Below are 17,879 nucleotides of genomic sequence, written 5' to 3' on the forward strand. Positions count from 1 at the left end.
ATGTACTTCCAGCATTTCCATCACCAGTTTTGACGTTATCGCTATGTCATGTTGAGTGATGAAAAAGGACGATTTGAGCAGCCAGGACGTCCAGACTGTTGTAGCTGTAAAAATCAGATTGGAAACGCATTTCAAACCACCTCCATGGTTTGAATCAGATTTGAAAAGAACAACTTTTTTCTTCTGTCCTGACTTTCACCTGGATCATTTTAACCCACGCATTATGCAAAAAAATCTGATTTTTGCTGGGAGGTGGAGTGATTTTTTTGGCCAACTAGTTAAAATCCTGTCTCTTTTAGATCATAAACTGCTGCAGTTTTAGAACCAGAAGCATGAAGACAATGTTAACTTCATTGTCCTCATGCTTCTGGTTTCTAAAATGATGGTACTCTAAATTCATGGAGGCCAATTTAAGTCTTTTTTTACTGCCTGTTGCTATTTTTGCCATTCTCACCCACTCTTTTCTCAGATGGCAGACAGACTGTGCCACATAATCGTGGCCTTTGTTACAGTGTTACCAACCCACTGGCATTTTCTGCATTTCTGTGTGCTGGCTTCATTTTATTAGGTGCAATCAGAAAAACACTTATAATTTCTTTTATGAGTGCTTCTTGACCATAATAGCAGCAGGGTATTTAGTATTGGAAGACTACATTTTGATAGTCAAGTAGCATTTTAAAGTGCCCCTATTATGCTAAAGGTTTCTAATTTGGTTTTGAACGTCTCCTACAATAGGTAAACATGCATTCAATATCAAAAACCATTTCATTTTCTCATAATATACATTGCACATGACCTCATTTATCAAAGAGTCTGAAAACTGTTAATTCGAAGATTCAGTCTCTCTAAACTCCACCTTTCTGGGAGCCTACTCGGCTCTGATTGGTCAGACGGCCCAGTCCGTTGTAATTGGTCTTACGGTTGGGCGGTATATCGAGTTTGTGCGATATATAGATATATTTTATTTATAAACAAAATGGAATGAGGCAGTACCGTTTATATCGGTATACAGTAGTTTGATACAAGCGCATCAAAAAAATAGCGGGGACGTGCATAATCCAATTTGTCCTGGACATGAGACATGATTTTTAATTAGGGCTTCAAGATAACTGGTAAGATATAGTTAATGCGTATAGTTTGAAGCGGCTTGCCCCGTCAGATGCTCTGACGGACACATGTACTGACAGATACTTGCACCGTAGCGGTTGAGATGTGGTGCTTTTGTTAAAGTAACTATTATATTAACGGGATAATCAAATGTAGTTCAGGGAATTTAAAAATAAAATCATTATTTTTGTTTTTAGATTGTAATGTTGGAATGTACCCCTTTTTTTGCACATAATATATTGCATAGCCTACATTACATTCACTATATTTGTTTCCATAACCTTCAATATGAACATTGTTTGTATGGACATCATGTAAAATATATATATATATTTTTAAATAAATACAGATTTTTTTTTTATCCAAATAGAAAAATGTCGAAAATACATAGATACCTTATATATTGCCATCGAACCAAAAAAGAACAAGATTTTTTTTTGCAAAGCCCAAATTGGTCTACCACTTACAGCGTGTGTCGGAAACTAAAAAAAGTGTATGCGTAGTGAATTTGCAGTGTGTAAAACGGCATCTTCTCAACATGTCAAACTCCTGAGCTGAAATTCAGATATGGTAACGGCGTTTCGTTTCCGACACACGCTGTAAGGTTAGACCAATTAGGGCTGGGCGTAATTGGTCAACCAGCCTTCTAGGCCTCAGCTACAGTGATTTAGGGAGGGTCAAGATGTTGTGAGCAGGCAGCCAATGAAGACCATAAAAGTAATAGCTCTGGACTGGCATTATGCAAATGTGTTAGTGATGTTACAGTAAGTGAGACTGAAATGGAAGACGACTCGCTTCAGCAGTTCAGAAACTATTCTTTCTTATAGGAGACAATAACTTTATTTGTCATGCACTTTGATCTTTAAAACATAGCAGACCTTTTACATTCACGAACAGCTAAATTGAAAAGGCATAATAGGGCCACTGTAAGTAAGTGGCCACCAAAACAACATTGTGTAATGCTGTTGAAATGCAGAAATTAATGTCATATATATGAGCTTCTTAGGTTTGCCAACTGGTTTATTACTGTTGTATCCTAAGGCATGCATGACTATTACTATTGGTCATACTTAAGGTAGTGATTTGACCAAACCCCGAGTATTAAACTTGGGCTGAACTTGCTGTTTGTGCTATGGATATATATGATACTTCAGAATTTTTTTTGGAGCTATTACTTTTCTGAGCTTTCTTTTGGTGGATTATAAAATGGGCAAGAAATCCCATAGACTGACATTGAAGGAGGGACTTCAGTCATATCTCATTACCAGAATATCATAGACATTTGCGGTGGGCTTTTCTGACTAGGGCCAGTAACCACTTAGTAACCTCCCAGTATACCATAGCAACTTCAATTACATGCTAACAACCACTTTGAATATCTTAGAAACATCATATCAACATCGTAGTTATGAAGATTTACACAAATCAGAATGTGGGAACTTCACAGATTAAAGGGGTGAATGGATTAAGTTAATGTGGAAAGATTGGGTTCTTGAGACATCTGTCTCTCATTATAAAACATTTGCTATTTCTCATTCAAACAGGTGTTTAGACAGTATGGTGAGTTATTGTTTGGATTTGTATATGTTGGGCATCTCTGTTGAATCTGTATTATCCCCACACACAGCAAAAATGGAGCACTTCTTTGTTCCTTTCTTTTGATTACAGTCCAAACCAGTCGGGCCGTATTGTGTTACACTGCAATTCGCTGTACCGACACAGAATGTACTTGCCAACTCTGACCTTTTGTTTTGTGACTGCATTGAATCTACCACAGAGAGAACATAGGTGGTCTAATTGTTGGAATCGTTGACCTGTTTTAAACCGCACATCTAAATGCTGCTAATTATTTATGTGTCCATTTCACAGCAGTAGAGTTTTTGCACTGTGACTTGCTGAACTTAGCAGAAAACACTTTTAACCTATTGATATATATATATTTTTTTATGAATTAACAAAATACTGGAGGGAACTAGTCACCCATTGTTCGAAGAAAAAAAAAAAAAACATATTCAGGCTTGATACAAGTTACACGCAGTGATAGGGAAGCAAGTAGGGGTGAGCGATATGGCAAAAATATTATATCACAATTTATTTCAGGAAAAACACGGTTTTATCACAATTTTTTATGTTGGTTTTACTATTTTGCATGATGCCAAATTAACCAATTTCCCTATTTTAAAAATGTATCCTTACAAGGAAAACAAATCTTTAAAAAAAAGAATGACAGACCATTTAGGCCAAAGTAGGGGTGGGCGAAGATGAAAATCTTTATTTCATTATTTTATCGTTGTTATTCAAAATAAGAACAAAGATGCATATTACAAAATACAATATAATATAAAAATGAAATAAACCATGCATTATTTGTAACTGTAGGTGATTTAAGAGTAGGATACAAGAAATGTAATAAACAAATGTTAATATAAATACTTCACTGTGTAAATTATGCATACACCGATTCTTATTAAAGCTACTGAAGTTATTTAGTGAAGAGCATTAAGTGTTTTTCTCTTTTTCTTTTGTTGTTTGATTAACATTAATGACAAGCGGCAGCAGATTTATTAGGCTGCTGTCACTTTAAGCCCTCATGCACAGATCTAATATGCAAAATAGACACGCATCTGGTTTTCTCCCAGCTGGTTTTGGGATTTGGGACTCATCTCAACTAGGGCTGTGCAATTAATCGAATTTCGATTTCGATTTTGCCTCCCAACGATCACCAAAATAGTACAATCGAGAAAAAACGATTATTTTGCCTTGCGTTCTGAATGAAACGCGCACGCGCTCATCCGCCCCTCCCGAAGCCACAAACTTTCTCAGATCGGGAGTCTCGTGTGCAGAATTTAAAAACTCGGCGCGAGTAAAGATGGCAGAAGGAGGGCAGTTACAGCAGCGTTTGGTGAGCAAAAAAGGCAAAACCAACTCCGTTGTCTGGGAACAGTTTGGCTTCGAGGAATCAGACGACGAGCAGAAACATGCTACGTGCAAGATTTGCTACATGGTAGTGGCTGCAACGCAAGGGAACATCACGAATTTGTTTTACCACTTGAAAATTAAACACAGAGTGACCTATGACAATCTAATAAAGAAACAAAAACTGACGAGAGCAGGGGTGCCGTGTAAACGTCCTTTTTTCCCCTCATATTTTTCAAATAATTCTCTCTTTGTAAACTTTGTTCAATGCATGCGAGTGCTGCCGTATGTTTGAATATGACCAGTCGTTTTCACCGCCATCACCCGGGTTTTGTGCCAGAAGACGCGAATGAGAAGCCGCGCGCGCTGTGAGGAAATGTATCTCTGTGCGCTCATCCGAGAGCGCGCACACGTCTCTCAGCGCGCAAATATTGAGTTATCTTTCAAGTCTTGCTCTGGAACGGACAAACTCACACAAAACGTATGTCAACATGTCCATCTTGATGAGTATCCTAGCAGACATAGTCTGTATGCCTTAAGTGAACTTTATACAGTCGAGAAAGACGACGCATATCCGATCCGGATTGAATAGCTTTTGTAAGTTTAATAGGATTCATCTTTAATTTATGCACTCAAATATGCAATGCTACCTTACATTTGATACATTTCTGTACCTGAAAACTAATGTTAGACGTACCTGAAAAGCATATCTAGCCGAACCATATTGTTGATCTTATTTATTTGTGATTATCATTTTTACGTGAATACTTTTATACTTTGATTTGAATATATGTTATATTATTTATTTTAATAGTTCAAAAAGTACAACAAATGTTACAATTTCAATTGAATTGTTGAAAGGTGTATTTTTAATAAATACAACACATTCCCAAAGTCATGTGAAATAATCGTGTTACATAATCGTGATTTCAATATTGACCAAAATAATCGTGATTATGATTTTTTCCATAATCGAGCAGCCCTAATCTCAACTCAATTTTACTCATCTCAAAAACTCAATTTGGTACTCATCTCAACTCAATTTGGTACTCATCTCAAAAGCTAAATTTGGTACTCATCTGAACTCAATTTGGTACTCATCTGAACTCAATTTGGTACTCATCTGAACTCAATTTGGTACTCATCTCAAAAACTCAATTTGGTACTCATCTCAAAAACTCAATTTGGTACTGTCACGGGGTGAGGAATCACACGACAAGGCAGGTTGAGTGAAAAGGCCCCGGAGGGTGGATTTATTACAGTGCTCGTGCAAAAGGTGAAAGCAGTCAGTGAGCCGGTGCGTGATGGCTGGTGATCCTTGTGCTCGATGGTGCTCAATCCTCGTGAAAAGTGGGTGTCCAAACGTGCTCCAGTGAAGTGGGCTGTCGGTCACTCGCTGCTTTCTGGGGGAGAACAACAAAGAGAGGTTAGTCCAGCAGTGCATTCAGCTCGAGACCAGAGTCTGTCTGTCTGCTCAGCCGTAGCTGCTTTTATGTCTCTGAGCTGATGCGGTGCAGCTGTGACCGATCAGCCCATGGTGATGATGTGCAGGTGTGTTGTTGCCAGGGCGACGCTGATTCCTCTGGGTGGACTCGTCACATTCCCCCCCCCTAAGCATTGTTCTGGTCCTGCGAACATATGGAGACAGTAGGGGTGAAACAAAGGGAGGGTGGGGAATGACCCCTGACAGACCTGCATAAGCTGTCCATATCCTTGAGAGGCCGTCGGCGTTCGCGTTGGCGGCCCCGGCCCGATGACGTACCTCAAAGTGGAAGTCCTGGAGCGCTAGGAACCAGCGAGTCATCCTGGCGTTGGTGTCCTTGGCGCGGGCCATCCATTGAAGGGGCGCATGGTCGGTGACCAGGGTGAACTTGCGGCCTAACAGATAGTACCTTAGCTCCAGGACTGCCCACTTGATGGCCAGGGCCTCCCTCTCGACGGCGGCGTACCTCGTCTCAGCCGGGGACAGCTTCCTGCTGATGTAGATGACCGGATGCTCCTCGCCTTCCTGGATTTGCGACAGGACGGCTCCCAGTCCTGTGTCGGAAGCAATCGTCTGCAGCAGGAAGGGGCAACCGAAGTCTGGAGCGCAGAGTACCGGCGACGACGTCAGGGCTGTCTTGACCCGGGCGAAAGCCTCCTCGAGGGCTGGGGTCCAGCAGACTTTCTCCGGCTGCCCCTTCCTGGTCAGGTCTGTCAGGGGGGCGGCTAGAGAGGAGAAGTTGGGGATAAAACATCGGTAATACCCTGCCAACCCCAAAAAGGCCCGTACCTGGGTCTTAGTCTGCGGTCTTGGGGCGGAGTGGATGGCCTCGACTTTCTTCTCCTGGGGCTGGATGAGGCCCCTTCCGACTCGGAAACCCAGGTACTTGGCCTCGGAGAGGGCGAGGTGACACTTGCGGGGGTTGGCAGTGAGTCCAGCCCGCCGGAGCTCCGAAAGCACCCTCCGCAGACGTTCCAGGTGGTCTCCCCATGCCTCGGAATGGATGACGACATCATCGATGTAGGCCGCCGCGTAGGCCTGGTGGGGCCTTAGGATGATGTCCATCATCCGTTGGAAGGTCGCTGGGGCCCCGTGGAGGCCGAAGGGAAGGGTCCGGTACTGCCAGTGGCCACTGGGGGTCGAGAAAGCAGTCTTGGGTTTAGCGGATTCAGAGAGTGGTACCTGCCAATAGCCTTTGGTGCGGTCCAAGGTGCTGATGTACCGGGCCCTTCCTAGTCGATCCAGCAGCTCGTCGACCCGAGGCATGGGGTACCCGTCTTATTCGGAGACTTCGTTCAGGCGTCAGAAGTCGTTGCAAAAGCGGAGGGTGCCATCCGGCTTTGGGACCATCACAATGGGGCTGGACCACGGGCTCCGGGATGGTTCGATTACCCCCAACTTCAGCATTTGTTGAATCTCTTCCTCAATAGCCTGCCGACGAGCCTCCGGGACACGGTAGGGCCGTTGCCTGACGATGACTCCTGGTGGTGTTCTGACGTCATGTTGGACCACGTTGGTCTGCCCGGGCTGGGTCGAGAACACATCCTGGAACTGACTGACCAGGTGCTGCAGCTCCGCCTTCTGGGCAGCCGAAAGATGGGGGTTGACGTCTACAACCACGGGATCGGTGATGCTTAGGGCCGCCACCTGGTTCCGGGTCCCCACCCACTTCTTCAGGAGGTTGATGTGATAGAGTTGCTCTGTCTGGCGTCGTCCCGGCTGTCTCAGGCGGTACGTGACTGGCCCAATCTTCTCAATCACGGTATACGGACCCTTCCAGGTGGCCAGGAACTTGCAGGCAGAGCTGGGGACCAGGACCATGACACGGTCTCCCGGCTGGAACTCCCGTGGTTGGGCTGCCCGGTCATAACGGCGTTGCTGCGCTTGTTGAGCCTTGCTGAGGTGTTCCCGGACTAATGGCATCACCCGGTCGATCCGTTCCCTCATCTGGCGGACGTGCTCGATGAGGGTGCGATGAGGGGCAGGCTGCTGCTCCCAAGCTTCTCGGGCGATGTCCAGGAGCCCTCGTGGTTGGCGGCCGAAGAGAAGCTCGAAGGGGGTGAAGCCAGTTGAGGCCTGGGGTACTTCGCGGATCCCGAAGAGCACATAAGGAATCATGAGGTCCCAATCCCGCTTATCCTCCGCCGCCACACGTCTCAGCATCTGCTTGAGGGTCTGGTTGAACCTTTCTACCAGCCCGTCCGTTTGTGGGTGGTAGACTGTGGTCCTCAACTGCTTCACCCGCAGCAGCCTGCAGAGATCTGCCATTAGCCGGGACATGAACGGAGTACCCTGGTCAGTCAGTATCTCCGTTGGTATGCCCACCCGGCTGGCCAGCAGAAACAGCTCCTGGGCGATGTTCTTCGCGGTAGCCTTGCGGAGGGGAATCGCTTCGGGGTACCGGGTGGCATAATCGACGATGACCAGGATGTGCTCGTGGCCACGGGCAGACTTTGGCAACGGCCCCACTATGTCCATCCCAATCCGCTCGAAGGGCACCTCGATGATGGGCAGCGGAATGAGTGGACTGGGGGGAGGAGTCCTGGGCGACGTGACTTGGCAGGTCGGGCAGGCCTGGCAGAACCTCTTCACCTCGGCCTCCAGCCCAGGCCAGTGGAACCGGTCGCGGATGCGTTGGGTGGTGTTAGCTGCCCCGAGGTGACCTGCCATAGGATGGGAATGGGCCAGCTCCAGGATGGTTTCGGTCTTGGTCCGAGGAACAACTAACAATTTTTTCTCCTCCCCCCTCCGCTGTGCGACACAGTATAGCAGGCCATTCTCAACGACGAAATGCGGGAGAGGATGGGGCCGTGGGAGGACGTCTTTCCCGTCGATGACCCGCACTTGGGACCAGCAGTGCTTCAGGCGATCGTCCTCCCGTTGTTCCTTGGCGAACGAGCCCCCTCCGGCAGCCTGCTGATACACATCAAGAAATGGATTAGTGGATTGGGAGGGGGACTCACCATCTCTCCCGCTGTCGGAGGCTAGAAGGGCTGGTCGGCGGCGGGGTCCACGCGGCCGTCTCCGTCTTCGACGGTTCCCCTCTCGGCTGGCAGGCTGAGTGGCGGCGGTGAGCAGGGCGTTGAAGCCCGGCCAGTCTCTACCCAGCAGTACGGCCACCGGAAGATCCTCGACCACGCCGACTTCCACCGGCCAGGTGCCTTGGGGCGATGAGATGGTGACTCGACGGGTCGGCACTTGGCGAGTGTCTCCGTGCACACAGGTGATGAGGAGGAAGCTCTTCTCGCCTCCTCGGGACCCGCACAACCCTGGCTGGATGAGGGTGACCGTACTGCCGGAGTCCAGCAGGTGTCTCCCGTCGATCACCACGTCTGCTTCCGGGGCTCCCGATGGCATCCGCTGGTGGACGATGCAGCCTGCCAGCCACGCACGCGGAGGCGGCATGGATTCGGCGCTGGGCATGGGCTCGTCTCGCGGCGGGGGAACCGTCGGCCTGCCTACTGGTCGCGGGGCGCCTTCGAGCGGCCGTCGCTCCTGGACCACCCTCCGGGGAAACGGCAACGCTCGCTCCCCTGCCTCACGGTGGTGAATGGCATCCGCCAGCTCGATCGCCTCCACGAGTTCCGCGGTGTTGGATGGATTTCTCATACCGACCGCCTGCCGGATGGGACGGGGAAGAGCACGGAGGAGGCGATCGACCACCACCCGTTCCGCTACCTGAGCTGCCGTGGGACCTCCTTCCATCAGCCAATGTTGAGCGATGCGTTTGAGTTCGGCGGCTTGGGCACGGGCTGGCACCTGGGGCTTGAATTCCCATTCGTGAAACTGCTGGGCGGCACAGATGGATGAGAGTCCCAACCTCGCTAGGATTTCACGCTTGACTTCGCCATAATCCTCAGCGATCGCACGGGGAAGTGAGAAATAAGCCCGCTGGGCTTCTCCAGTGAGTAGTGGTGCCAGCGCGCGTGCCCAATCGCCCTCTGGCCACTCCTCACTTTGCGCAGTCGTTTCAAATACCTGCAGGAAAGCCTCCACGTCATCATCCGCCGTCATCTTCGGCAGCAGACGGGTAGCTTGGGCACGTGGATCAGGTAGCGGAACGCGCTGGCAGCGGCAAGACGGATGGCGGTCAGTTCATCTTCCGTCCTGCCCTGGCGGGTGGCGAGATGTTCCGCGATTTGTTGCTGGCGGATGCTCACCTCCGTGAGGCGCTGCAACACTTCCTCCATTTTCGGGGAGCGAGCGCGCTACTTCCGGGTCCTGGCGTGCAGAAAAAAAACAAACAGAGAAGATTAGGATTTGGGTGCGGTGAACTTGTCGGTGATTCCTCACGCTTCTGCCCGCATTCTCCACCACTGTCACGGGGTGAGAAATCACACGACAAGGCAGGTTGAGTGAAAAGGCCCCGGAGGGTGGATTTATTACAGTGCTCGTGCAAAAGGTGAAAGCAGTCAGTGAGCCGGTGCGTGATGGCTGGTGATCCTTGTGCTCGATGGTGCTCAATCCTCGTGAAAAGTGGGTGTCCAAACGTGCTCCAGTGAAGTGGGCTGTCGGTCACTCGCTGCTTTCTGGGGGAGAACAACAAAGAGAGGTTAGTCCAGCAGTGCATTCAGCTCGAGACCAGAGTCTGTCTGTCTGCTCAGCCGTAGCTGCTTTTATGTCTCTGAGCTGATGCGGTGCAGCTGTGACCGATCAGCCCATGGTGATGATGTGCAGGTGTGTTGTTGACAGGGCGACGCTGATTTCTCTGGGTGGACTCGTCACAGTACTCATCTCAAAAACTCAATTTGGTACTCATCTGAACTCAATTTGGTACTCATCTCAACTCAATTTGGTACTCATCTCAAAAGCTCAATTTGGTACTCATCTCAAAAACTCAATTTGGTACTCGCAAGCTGATTGTGAGGCGGCTTTATTTAAATAGTATAGTCAGTATCAGTAGTGTGCACACTTTTTCCGTGAGCATGAAACCTGCAGGAATTAATAAAATTAGGCGCAATACTGGCACTATTCAACTGGAGTGAATGAAAGGATCAGGTGTGTGTCAACGCACAGCTGGTATCGTGTATCTGTACTGCAAAAAAATTGTATAGTATACCGTTTCACATATTTCAGTATCGATCAAGATTTTTGACAACAATAGTGAGCAGTACAATTTTTAATTTAAATTACATTTCATGATAATGAAGTTTATATTAAGCCTTTAATGAAAATTGTATGGGATGTTTATATTTTATCATTCTGGTACAAAAAATTGTTAAATAAATCAAATAAAAAAATACTAGTTCTCTATAGCTCACTCATAACCCTTTCTTTAACTTATATGTCTGTTATGAAAGAAAATACTCTGTGTATAAAAACGTTTTTGTCATATCAGCATGGAATGACAAGTTATGACATCTTGGCAGATCTACATTACAATTATCCCTGTAATTTTAACGTGAACGTAGTTTGCCCATATCTTTAAGATCTTAAAAGTAATTTGAGTCTTTCTTGTGCATGTATCTGCCTGCCTTCATCTGTTAAGACACTGTCGGACCAGTCAGCCAGAGGTTGGCTTTGATGTAAATATACTGGAGATCTATTGCCACATCCTAGTTCGGTTTTGTGTGTTGACTGTGAAAAATGTGTTGAAACATCAGACTAAATGGTCCATGCAGCCCTGTAGTTGGCAAGCATTCATAGTTTAGTATAACTCCTTTTGTTAACCCCTTTGTAATGTAAAATCTACTGTTTAAAGGAATAGGTGACCCAAAGAGTGAGTAAATAAGATTTTTTGGAGGGTGAACTATCCCAGTATAGTCTTATTTTGTCCACAAATGTGACTCGTCTCCATATGCAGTCATAAATTAAAGTTATTTAATGCAAACGGCTCATTTGTGGCTTTCATATAGCGCTTCATGAAGCTCATGCTCTTTTAGTAGATTCACTATTAGTCCATATTTGCGTCTGCTGTGCACTCGTAGCACTTTGGCCCTGATTAAATCTGTTTGGTGTGTTTGTGGTTTTGGACGCTGGTTGGTCTTGTGAAACTGAAAAACATGTTGGCTAGATGAGAGCGTCCTACATCTTCAATGAAACCATTGTGGGAAGAGAGCAGAGGAGTCGTGGTTCTTGTCCAGAGGCGTTGAATAGCCCTGTTTATGAGTCTCTGTGTGTGATGTGAGAGAGAAAAAGAGAAAGTTAAAGTAATGCGTGTGACTTAGGGCTGTGCAATTAATCGAATTTGATTTCGATTTCGATTTTGCCTCCCAACGATCACCAAAATAGTACAATCGAGAAAAAACGATTATTTTGCCTTGCGTTCTGAATGAAGGGCTGTGCAATTAATCGAATTTCGATTTCGATTTCGATTTTGCCTCCCAACGATCACCAAAATAGTACAATCGAGAAAAAACGATTATTTTGCCTTGCGTTCTGAATGAAACGCGCACGCGCACATCCGCCCCTCCCGAACCCACAAATCTCTCTCAGGTCGTGAGTCTCGTGTGCATATCATCCGCTGGAATTTAAAAACTCGGCGCGAGTAAAGATGGCAGAAGGAGGGCAGTTACAGCAGCGTTTGGTGAGCAAAAAAGGCAAAACCAACTCCGTTGTCTGGGAACAGTTTGGCTTCGAGGAATCAGACGACGAGCAGAAACATGCTAAGATTTGCTACATGGTAGTGGCTGCAACGCAAGGGAACACCACAAATTTGTTTAACCACTTGAAAATTAAACAGAGTGACCTATGACAATCTAATAAAGAAACAAAAACTGACGAGAGCAGGGGTGCCGTGTAAACGTCCTTTTTTTCCTTCATATTTTTCAAATAATTCTCTCTTTGTAAACTTTGTTCAATGCATGCGAGATTGCGAGTGCTGCCATATTTTCGAATATGACCAGTCGTTTTCACCGTCATCACCCGGGTTTAGTGCTTTAGGGTTTAGGTTTAGAATGAGAAGCCGCGCGCGCTGTGAGAAAATGTGTCTCTGTGCGTTCATCCGAGAGCGCGCACACGTCTCTCAGCGCGCAAATATTGAGTTCTCTTTCAAGTCTTGCTCTTAAACGGACAAACTCACACAAAACGTATGTCAACATGTCCATCTTGATGAGTATCTTAGCAGACATAGTCTGTATATGCCTTAAGTGAACTTTATACAGTCGATAAAGAAGACGCGAGGTCTTAAAGGGGCAGGAGCCTTTACTGCTGTCTGTTTAATGTCAAACAACAAAAGACAAGGACATCACTCACCGCTCTTGATTGAATAGCTTTTGTAAGTTTAATAGGATTAATCTTTAATTTATGCACTCAAATATGCAATGTTATTTTACAATTGATACATTTCTGTACTTGAAAACTAATGTTAGACGTACATGAAAGCATAGCCGAACCATATTGTTGATCTTATTTATTTGTGGTTATCATTTTTACGTGAATACTTTTATACTTTGATTCGAATATATGTTATATTATTTATTTTAATAGTTCAAAAAGTACAACAAATGTTACAATTTCAATTGAATTGTTGAAAGGTGTATTTTTAATAAATACAACACATTCCCAAAGTCATGTGAAATAATCGTGTTACATAATCGTGATTCCAATATTGACCAAAATAATCGTGATTATGAATTTTTCCATAATCGAGCAGCCCTAGTGTGACTTTTTAGGCTTCTTTTTTTTTTTTTGTCCCTGTCTGAAAGAGAACAAAACGCCTCATGTTGTGGTTCAGGAAGTCTGGACCTTTGGTTGTGCGCTCTTCCTGTTGTATTTCAGAAAACTCGAGTCAATCATTTGCAGCAGCTTGCCTAAATAAATGGATCATGTCTGGCCTTGCATTGTGAGGGCTACATTCGTTTTTGAGTGAAACCCAGTTTATAACATGTCAGATTATCATTTACACACATGATGTCTTTCGCCGATAACTTCTGTTGCAAGTGCACAGTGCTTGTGTACTGTAAACATATAAGCTTTGCTTGTTTAAATACAGACTAAAGGGAAAGTTGAAATTATTATCTGTGGTACTGACATAATGCTGCAGATGCTGCCAGTGAGATTTAAATTGTATTGATGCTACAACATTTGCTATTTGCAAATGCCGTGGTCTAGACAATAGTTGCAGGCTCACTTGTAGTTCATCGCTGTTCTGTGTATAATTCGGTCAATTAAGTGTTATCACTGTAGAGGAAATGCTTCAGGCTTGACAAATCTTGCGACAGAAATAGATTTGTCAATAATTCCAGGTGATCAAAGCATAATGAAATGGGTGTGTATGGGTGAGGTCAGTGTGTGTGAATGGAAATCAGGTTGTTAAGAGTGTTAATCACTTTGATGCAGTTTGTCATCCATACACAACATCAAAGGCTTCTCTTGACATGTATACGATTGAAAAGTCTGCTATGTATGCACTTTAAACAGTGGTTCCTGATATTGTCAATGCTTATATGCTGTACGTATATGAAATGTAATGCTGAACACATTATTTATTATTATTTGAAAACATACACTGTTCATGAACAAGGCTGTCGGTAGATCAGTTTGGACTAGTAAAAGAGGTTGAAAGAGCGGTGGATATATTTGCTAAAAGATCATTTTGTCAACTTGGCATATAGATCATTTGGGAGCAGTCATCACGGTTACGTCACTGCAGTTGTGTGTGCATTGTGGTGGCAGAAACAGTGGTAACAAGTGGACAGAAACGGGCAAGATCCACGGAATAAGAGAGAAAAATATCTTGATATGCTTTTGGATTGTCATTATCAGAATGCAAAAAAAGATGGTCTTTATTTCAGAATACCTTCGTCGAAGACGCCATTTGGAGTGAAAGGCAGATGTTTATGGTTGCAAGCTATTAAGCAGACAGACTGGACTGATGAAACATGACATTTACCCTATTATGAAAGAATATAGAAGAATATTTGATGTAAACAATAGATATACATAATCATATGCAGTTCATAGGATCCATAATGTTAGCCCTACAGATACATCATTAAATAATATTTAAACCTATATCATTTTTATCTCACAATTCTGACTTTTTTCTTGCAATTGCGAGTTTATATCACAATTCTGAGGGGGGGGAAAGTATTATTGCGGGTTATAAAAGTGGGGGAAAAAGGCACAATATCATGCTTAAATCTCTCAATTCTGATTGTGAGATATAGATAAAGTATACATTTTTAATACTTTTATTCTGTGGCTTCCATATAGACGGCTACTGCAGAACTGTCCCTTTCTGCCATAAGGTAGGCTCCGCCTACAAAACACATCATCACTGTTTGCAAACCCCCAATTGGCCTATAGATGACCTCAAAGCTATTAGACATGACTCCTCCAGACTAAAACCAGTAAAAATTTGATTTGAGGTTTTGATGTGTCTGCTTTTATGATGTGTAGTAAGTTATCATGTGAAGTTAGTTGAGGAACCTTTAAAGTTGCATGTAAATGTTTCTGTGTGTTTGTTTTCGTGTGGCCTATTGTAACTAAGAGAACAGAGATGTATCTCTGCTTAAATACTACAAACACATCCTATTTATTCGGCATGTTGAGGCCTGGAGGGCAGAACATTTAGGCTGTAAAGGCTAGTTCACACCGCACAGACAAACACCAACAAACACGTTTGTTGGGTTTTGTTGGATCATTGTGTTACCCCAGTCGGCATCTGTTGCAGTTGGTCAGGGTTTGTTTTCACCTGACTGAACATGTTCAATCCGCGTTTGTCGTGTCTGTTGGGGCAGTGTGAACATGACAGTTATTTTTCATCAAATTCTAAATCCAGCGGCCAGCTTGTGTGTTGGCGTTTGTCTGTGCAGTGTAAATTGGCCTCAACAGTTGCACTAAAGACTCTTGATGACTCTCATGCAGCTTCTATTACATTCCAGACAAGACATTAAGAAGCTGTATCCAGTTTTTTTTTTTTAAAGGTGCATTGTGTGATTTTCTTTTTGCGGCATCTAGTTGTGAGGTTGTGATTTGCTGACGCAGGACAAAAATGTTGTCTGAGACAGCAGAGAGTGACTAGCGCTCTGTAGAGAAGTTTGTCCGTTTAGGGCTACTGTAGAAACATGGTGGCACAAAATGGCGACGCCACTGTAAGGGGACCCGCGGTGTGAGGAGAAAGAAATGACTCATTCTAAGGTAATAAAAAAATAACGGTTCATTATGTAAGGTCTTTATACACCACTGAAGACGTAGTTATGTTTATTATATTGCATTTCTGTCAATAGATCCTCATAAATGCTACACACTGAACCTTTAAATTCACAGATCAGATAAATACACTTTTTTGCATTAAGAACATGAATCCTTCTATTAGGACCATTAAGGTTCTTTGCATCTTATTACTGTAATGCAAATAAATAATGATATATTATTCAAATTGTGACGTACTTAAGTCATTTTATGAAATGGTAGTATGCTGCACTGCCATTATTTTATTATTTTATTTCACAATTATAATTTTATTTAAATCTTTTTATTTTGGTGTGACATTTGTCCCAGGCGTGTTCTTTATGAGATCTTTTATATTTATGCATTGTTGTATTCATCTAGATGATGTGTCGGCAGAAAGCAGCACAGGGTTTCCAGACAGGCTGTCTTTAATGGAGGTGCGCCTCCAAGCACAGGAAGATGAAATAACGCTACTGAAGTCCTCATTGGCCGACGCCTTACGCAAACTCCGCCTCCATGATCAACAGATACCCCTGCTAAAGCAGCAGCTGATTGCTGGTAAGAGGTTTGTTCATTACTTTAATGTGCAACTGTAAAGATATTGCAACAGATTTTATTGCATTGCTTATTGTTATTTCTAAATTAAAGTTACTGTTGTAAAGAGACTTTGTGTGTGTGTGTGTGTGTGTGTGTGTGTGTGTGACATCAGTGAACCCTGCTGCAGCCCGAGTGTTAAATCATTCCTGTTTCGTGGATGGAGTCTCTAAACCTTGCAGACTGTCTACAAGCTCTCTTGATGGATTTCACCACACATCCAACAGGTACAGATGATTCTGGGTAGTGTTATTTCCTTTAATAATTAGCTTTACACAGCAATTTCCTGTCTCAGTACATTATATTGTGGAGTTATAGTGGAGTTATGGCTGATTAAAGTCAACTCACAGTCACACAGTTATTTGTTCAAATAAACTCTCATCTACAAATGAAATGCAGTAACATCTTGCTGAAGTTGCAGATATGCTAGACGATACTGAGAAGAGAAACGCTCTGGGAAAACAGTCTGGCTGCCCACATGTGTTTAATACAAAGAAGCAGAGCAACATTCCTTGGCAAACTGCACACTTGGGACATTGTGGGCACTTGGCAGCTTCCAGGGAAAGCAGAGAAAACTGTGTCGTTTGTGTTTACTATATGTTTTTTGCTACTTCAATAAGATATTCTTATTTGTATGTCAGAAAATGTAAATCACAGTTCCTCTTTTAAGTTTACCACAGGCCTGCATTATTGTATTGTGATTAGTTTGAGCTGTGTCTGAAGGTTTAGGGCTTAAACCGCACTAGGACTGAACCTTTGGTTATTGCCATTGGGTCATTGAGCCATTGAGCAAGGAACTCTGGTTGCAATACCACTGGCTAGTGACAAGTAGTAATGAAATAAATTACATTTCTGTCATCATTTACTCACACTCATGTCGTTTCAAACCGTATGACGCTTCTGTTGAACACAAACAAATATATTCAAAAGAATAGCTATAATTGCCATTTATGCTTAATATATCAATACTCCCAGTTTATGTTAATACAGTTTCAGAACAAGCAGTTATTTGTCTTAACTACAGCAAAAATGCCAAAAAAATATCTTCACTTACAGTATGTGCTGAGGTCTTCGAATAATGTGTTGGACAACGATGTCAAAAAGTCGCAGATTCTAGGATTTCAATATTAGGGGGGCTCAATCCTCAATGTGGGTATGAAAAAATATATTGTTTATATTCTAGGGTAGGCATGATCAATACAGTAGGTTCTACACTACCTATCAAGTCAGTCCCTGAATATTGAATTCATTTCTAATCATTTTAAATAAACAGCTAATATTCATTGAGAATATAGACACATTTTATATTACTGTAATTGTCTAGATTGTCAATATGTGGGTCAAATATTTTTTTTTATATTTTTCTTCAACACATGTAATGTTTTAAACCATTTTTTATCTACATTTCTCATTTTCATTCATGGAGAACACACTTTTAACATGAAAATGACATGAAATTACCACTATAACCATTAGATAGCGGCAGAGGACTACTCATTAGCTCATATGCCATTTCCACTCAGATATCATAACACCGTGTCCTAACTACACGCGACGCCGCAACATGCGATAAAAGATATCCTTTCCATGTTAATTCGAGTTTTTGTCCTAACCAGCATGACTGCGACATGCGATGAATATATTTTAGAAACAGTTTCTATTT

At 43.7% G+C, this 17,879-nt stretch overlaps 1 protein-coding gene across 2 annotated transcripts in view; it reads left to right on the forward strand.

Moving 5' to 3' along the window:
* The window catches only part of eml3 (EMAP like 3), a 66,351-nt gene that overhangs the window by 16,064 nt on the left and 32,408 nt on the right, over positions 1-17,879 (forward strand). For both annotated transcript variants that reach the window (XM_079810521.1, XM_079810520.1), the window contains exons 2-3: positions 16,004-16,180; positions 16,332-16,443. In XM_079810521.1, the coding sequence (XP_079666647.1) occupies positions 16,004-16,180; positions 16,332-16,443 (289 nt within the window). The remainder of the gene's footprint in view (positions 1-16,003; positions 16,181-16,331; positions 16,444-17,879) is intronic.

The sequence above is a fragment of the Gobio gobio genome (genome assembly GCF_949357685.1).
Source record: "Gobio gobio genome assembly, chromosome: 2".
Classification (NCBI taxonomy): Eukaryota; Metazoa; Chordata; class Actinopteri; order Cypriniformes; family Gobionidae; genus Gobio; species Gobio gobio.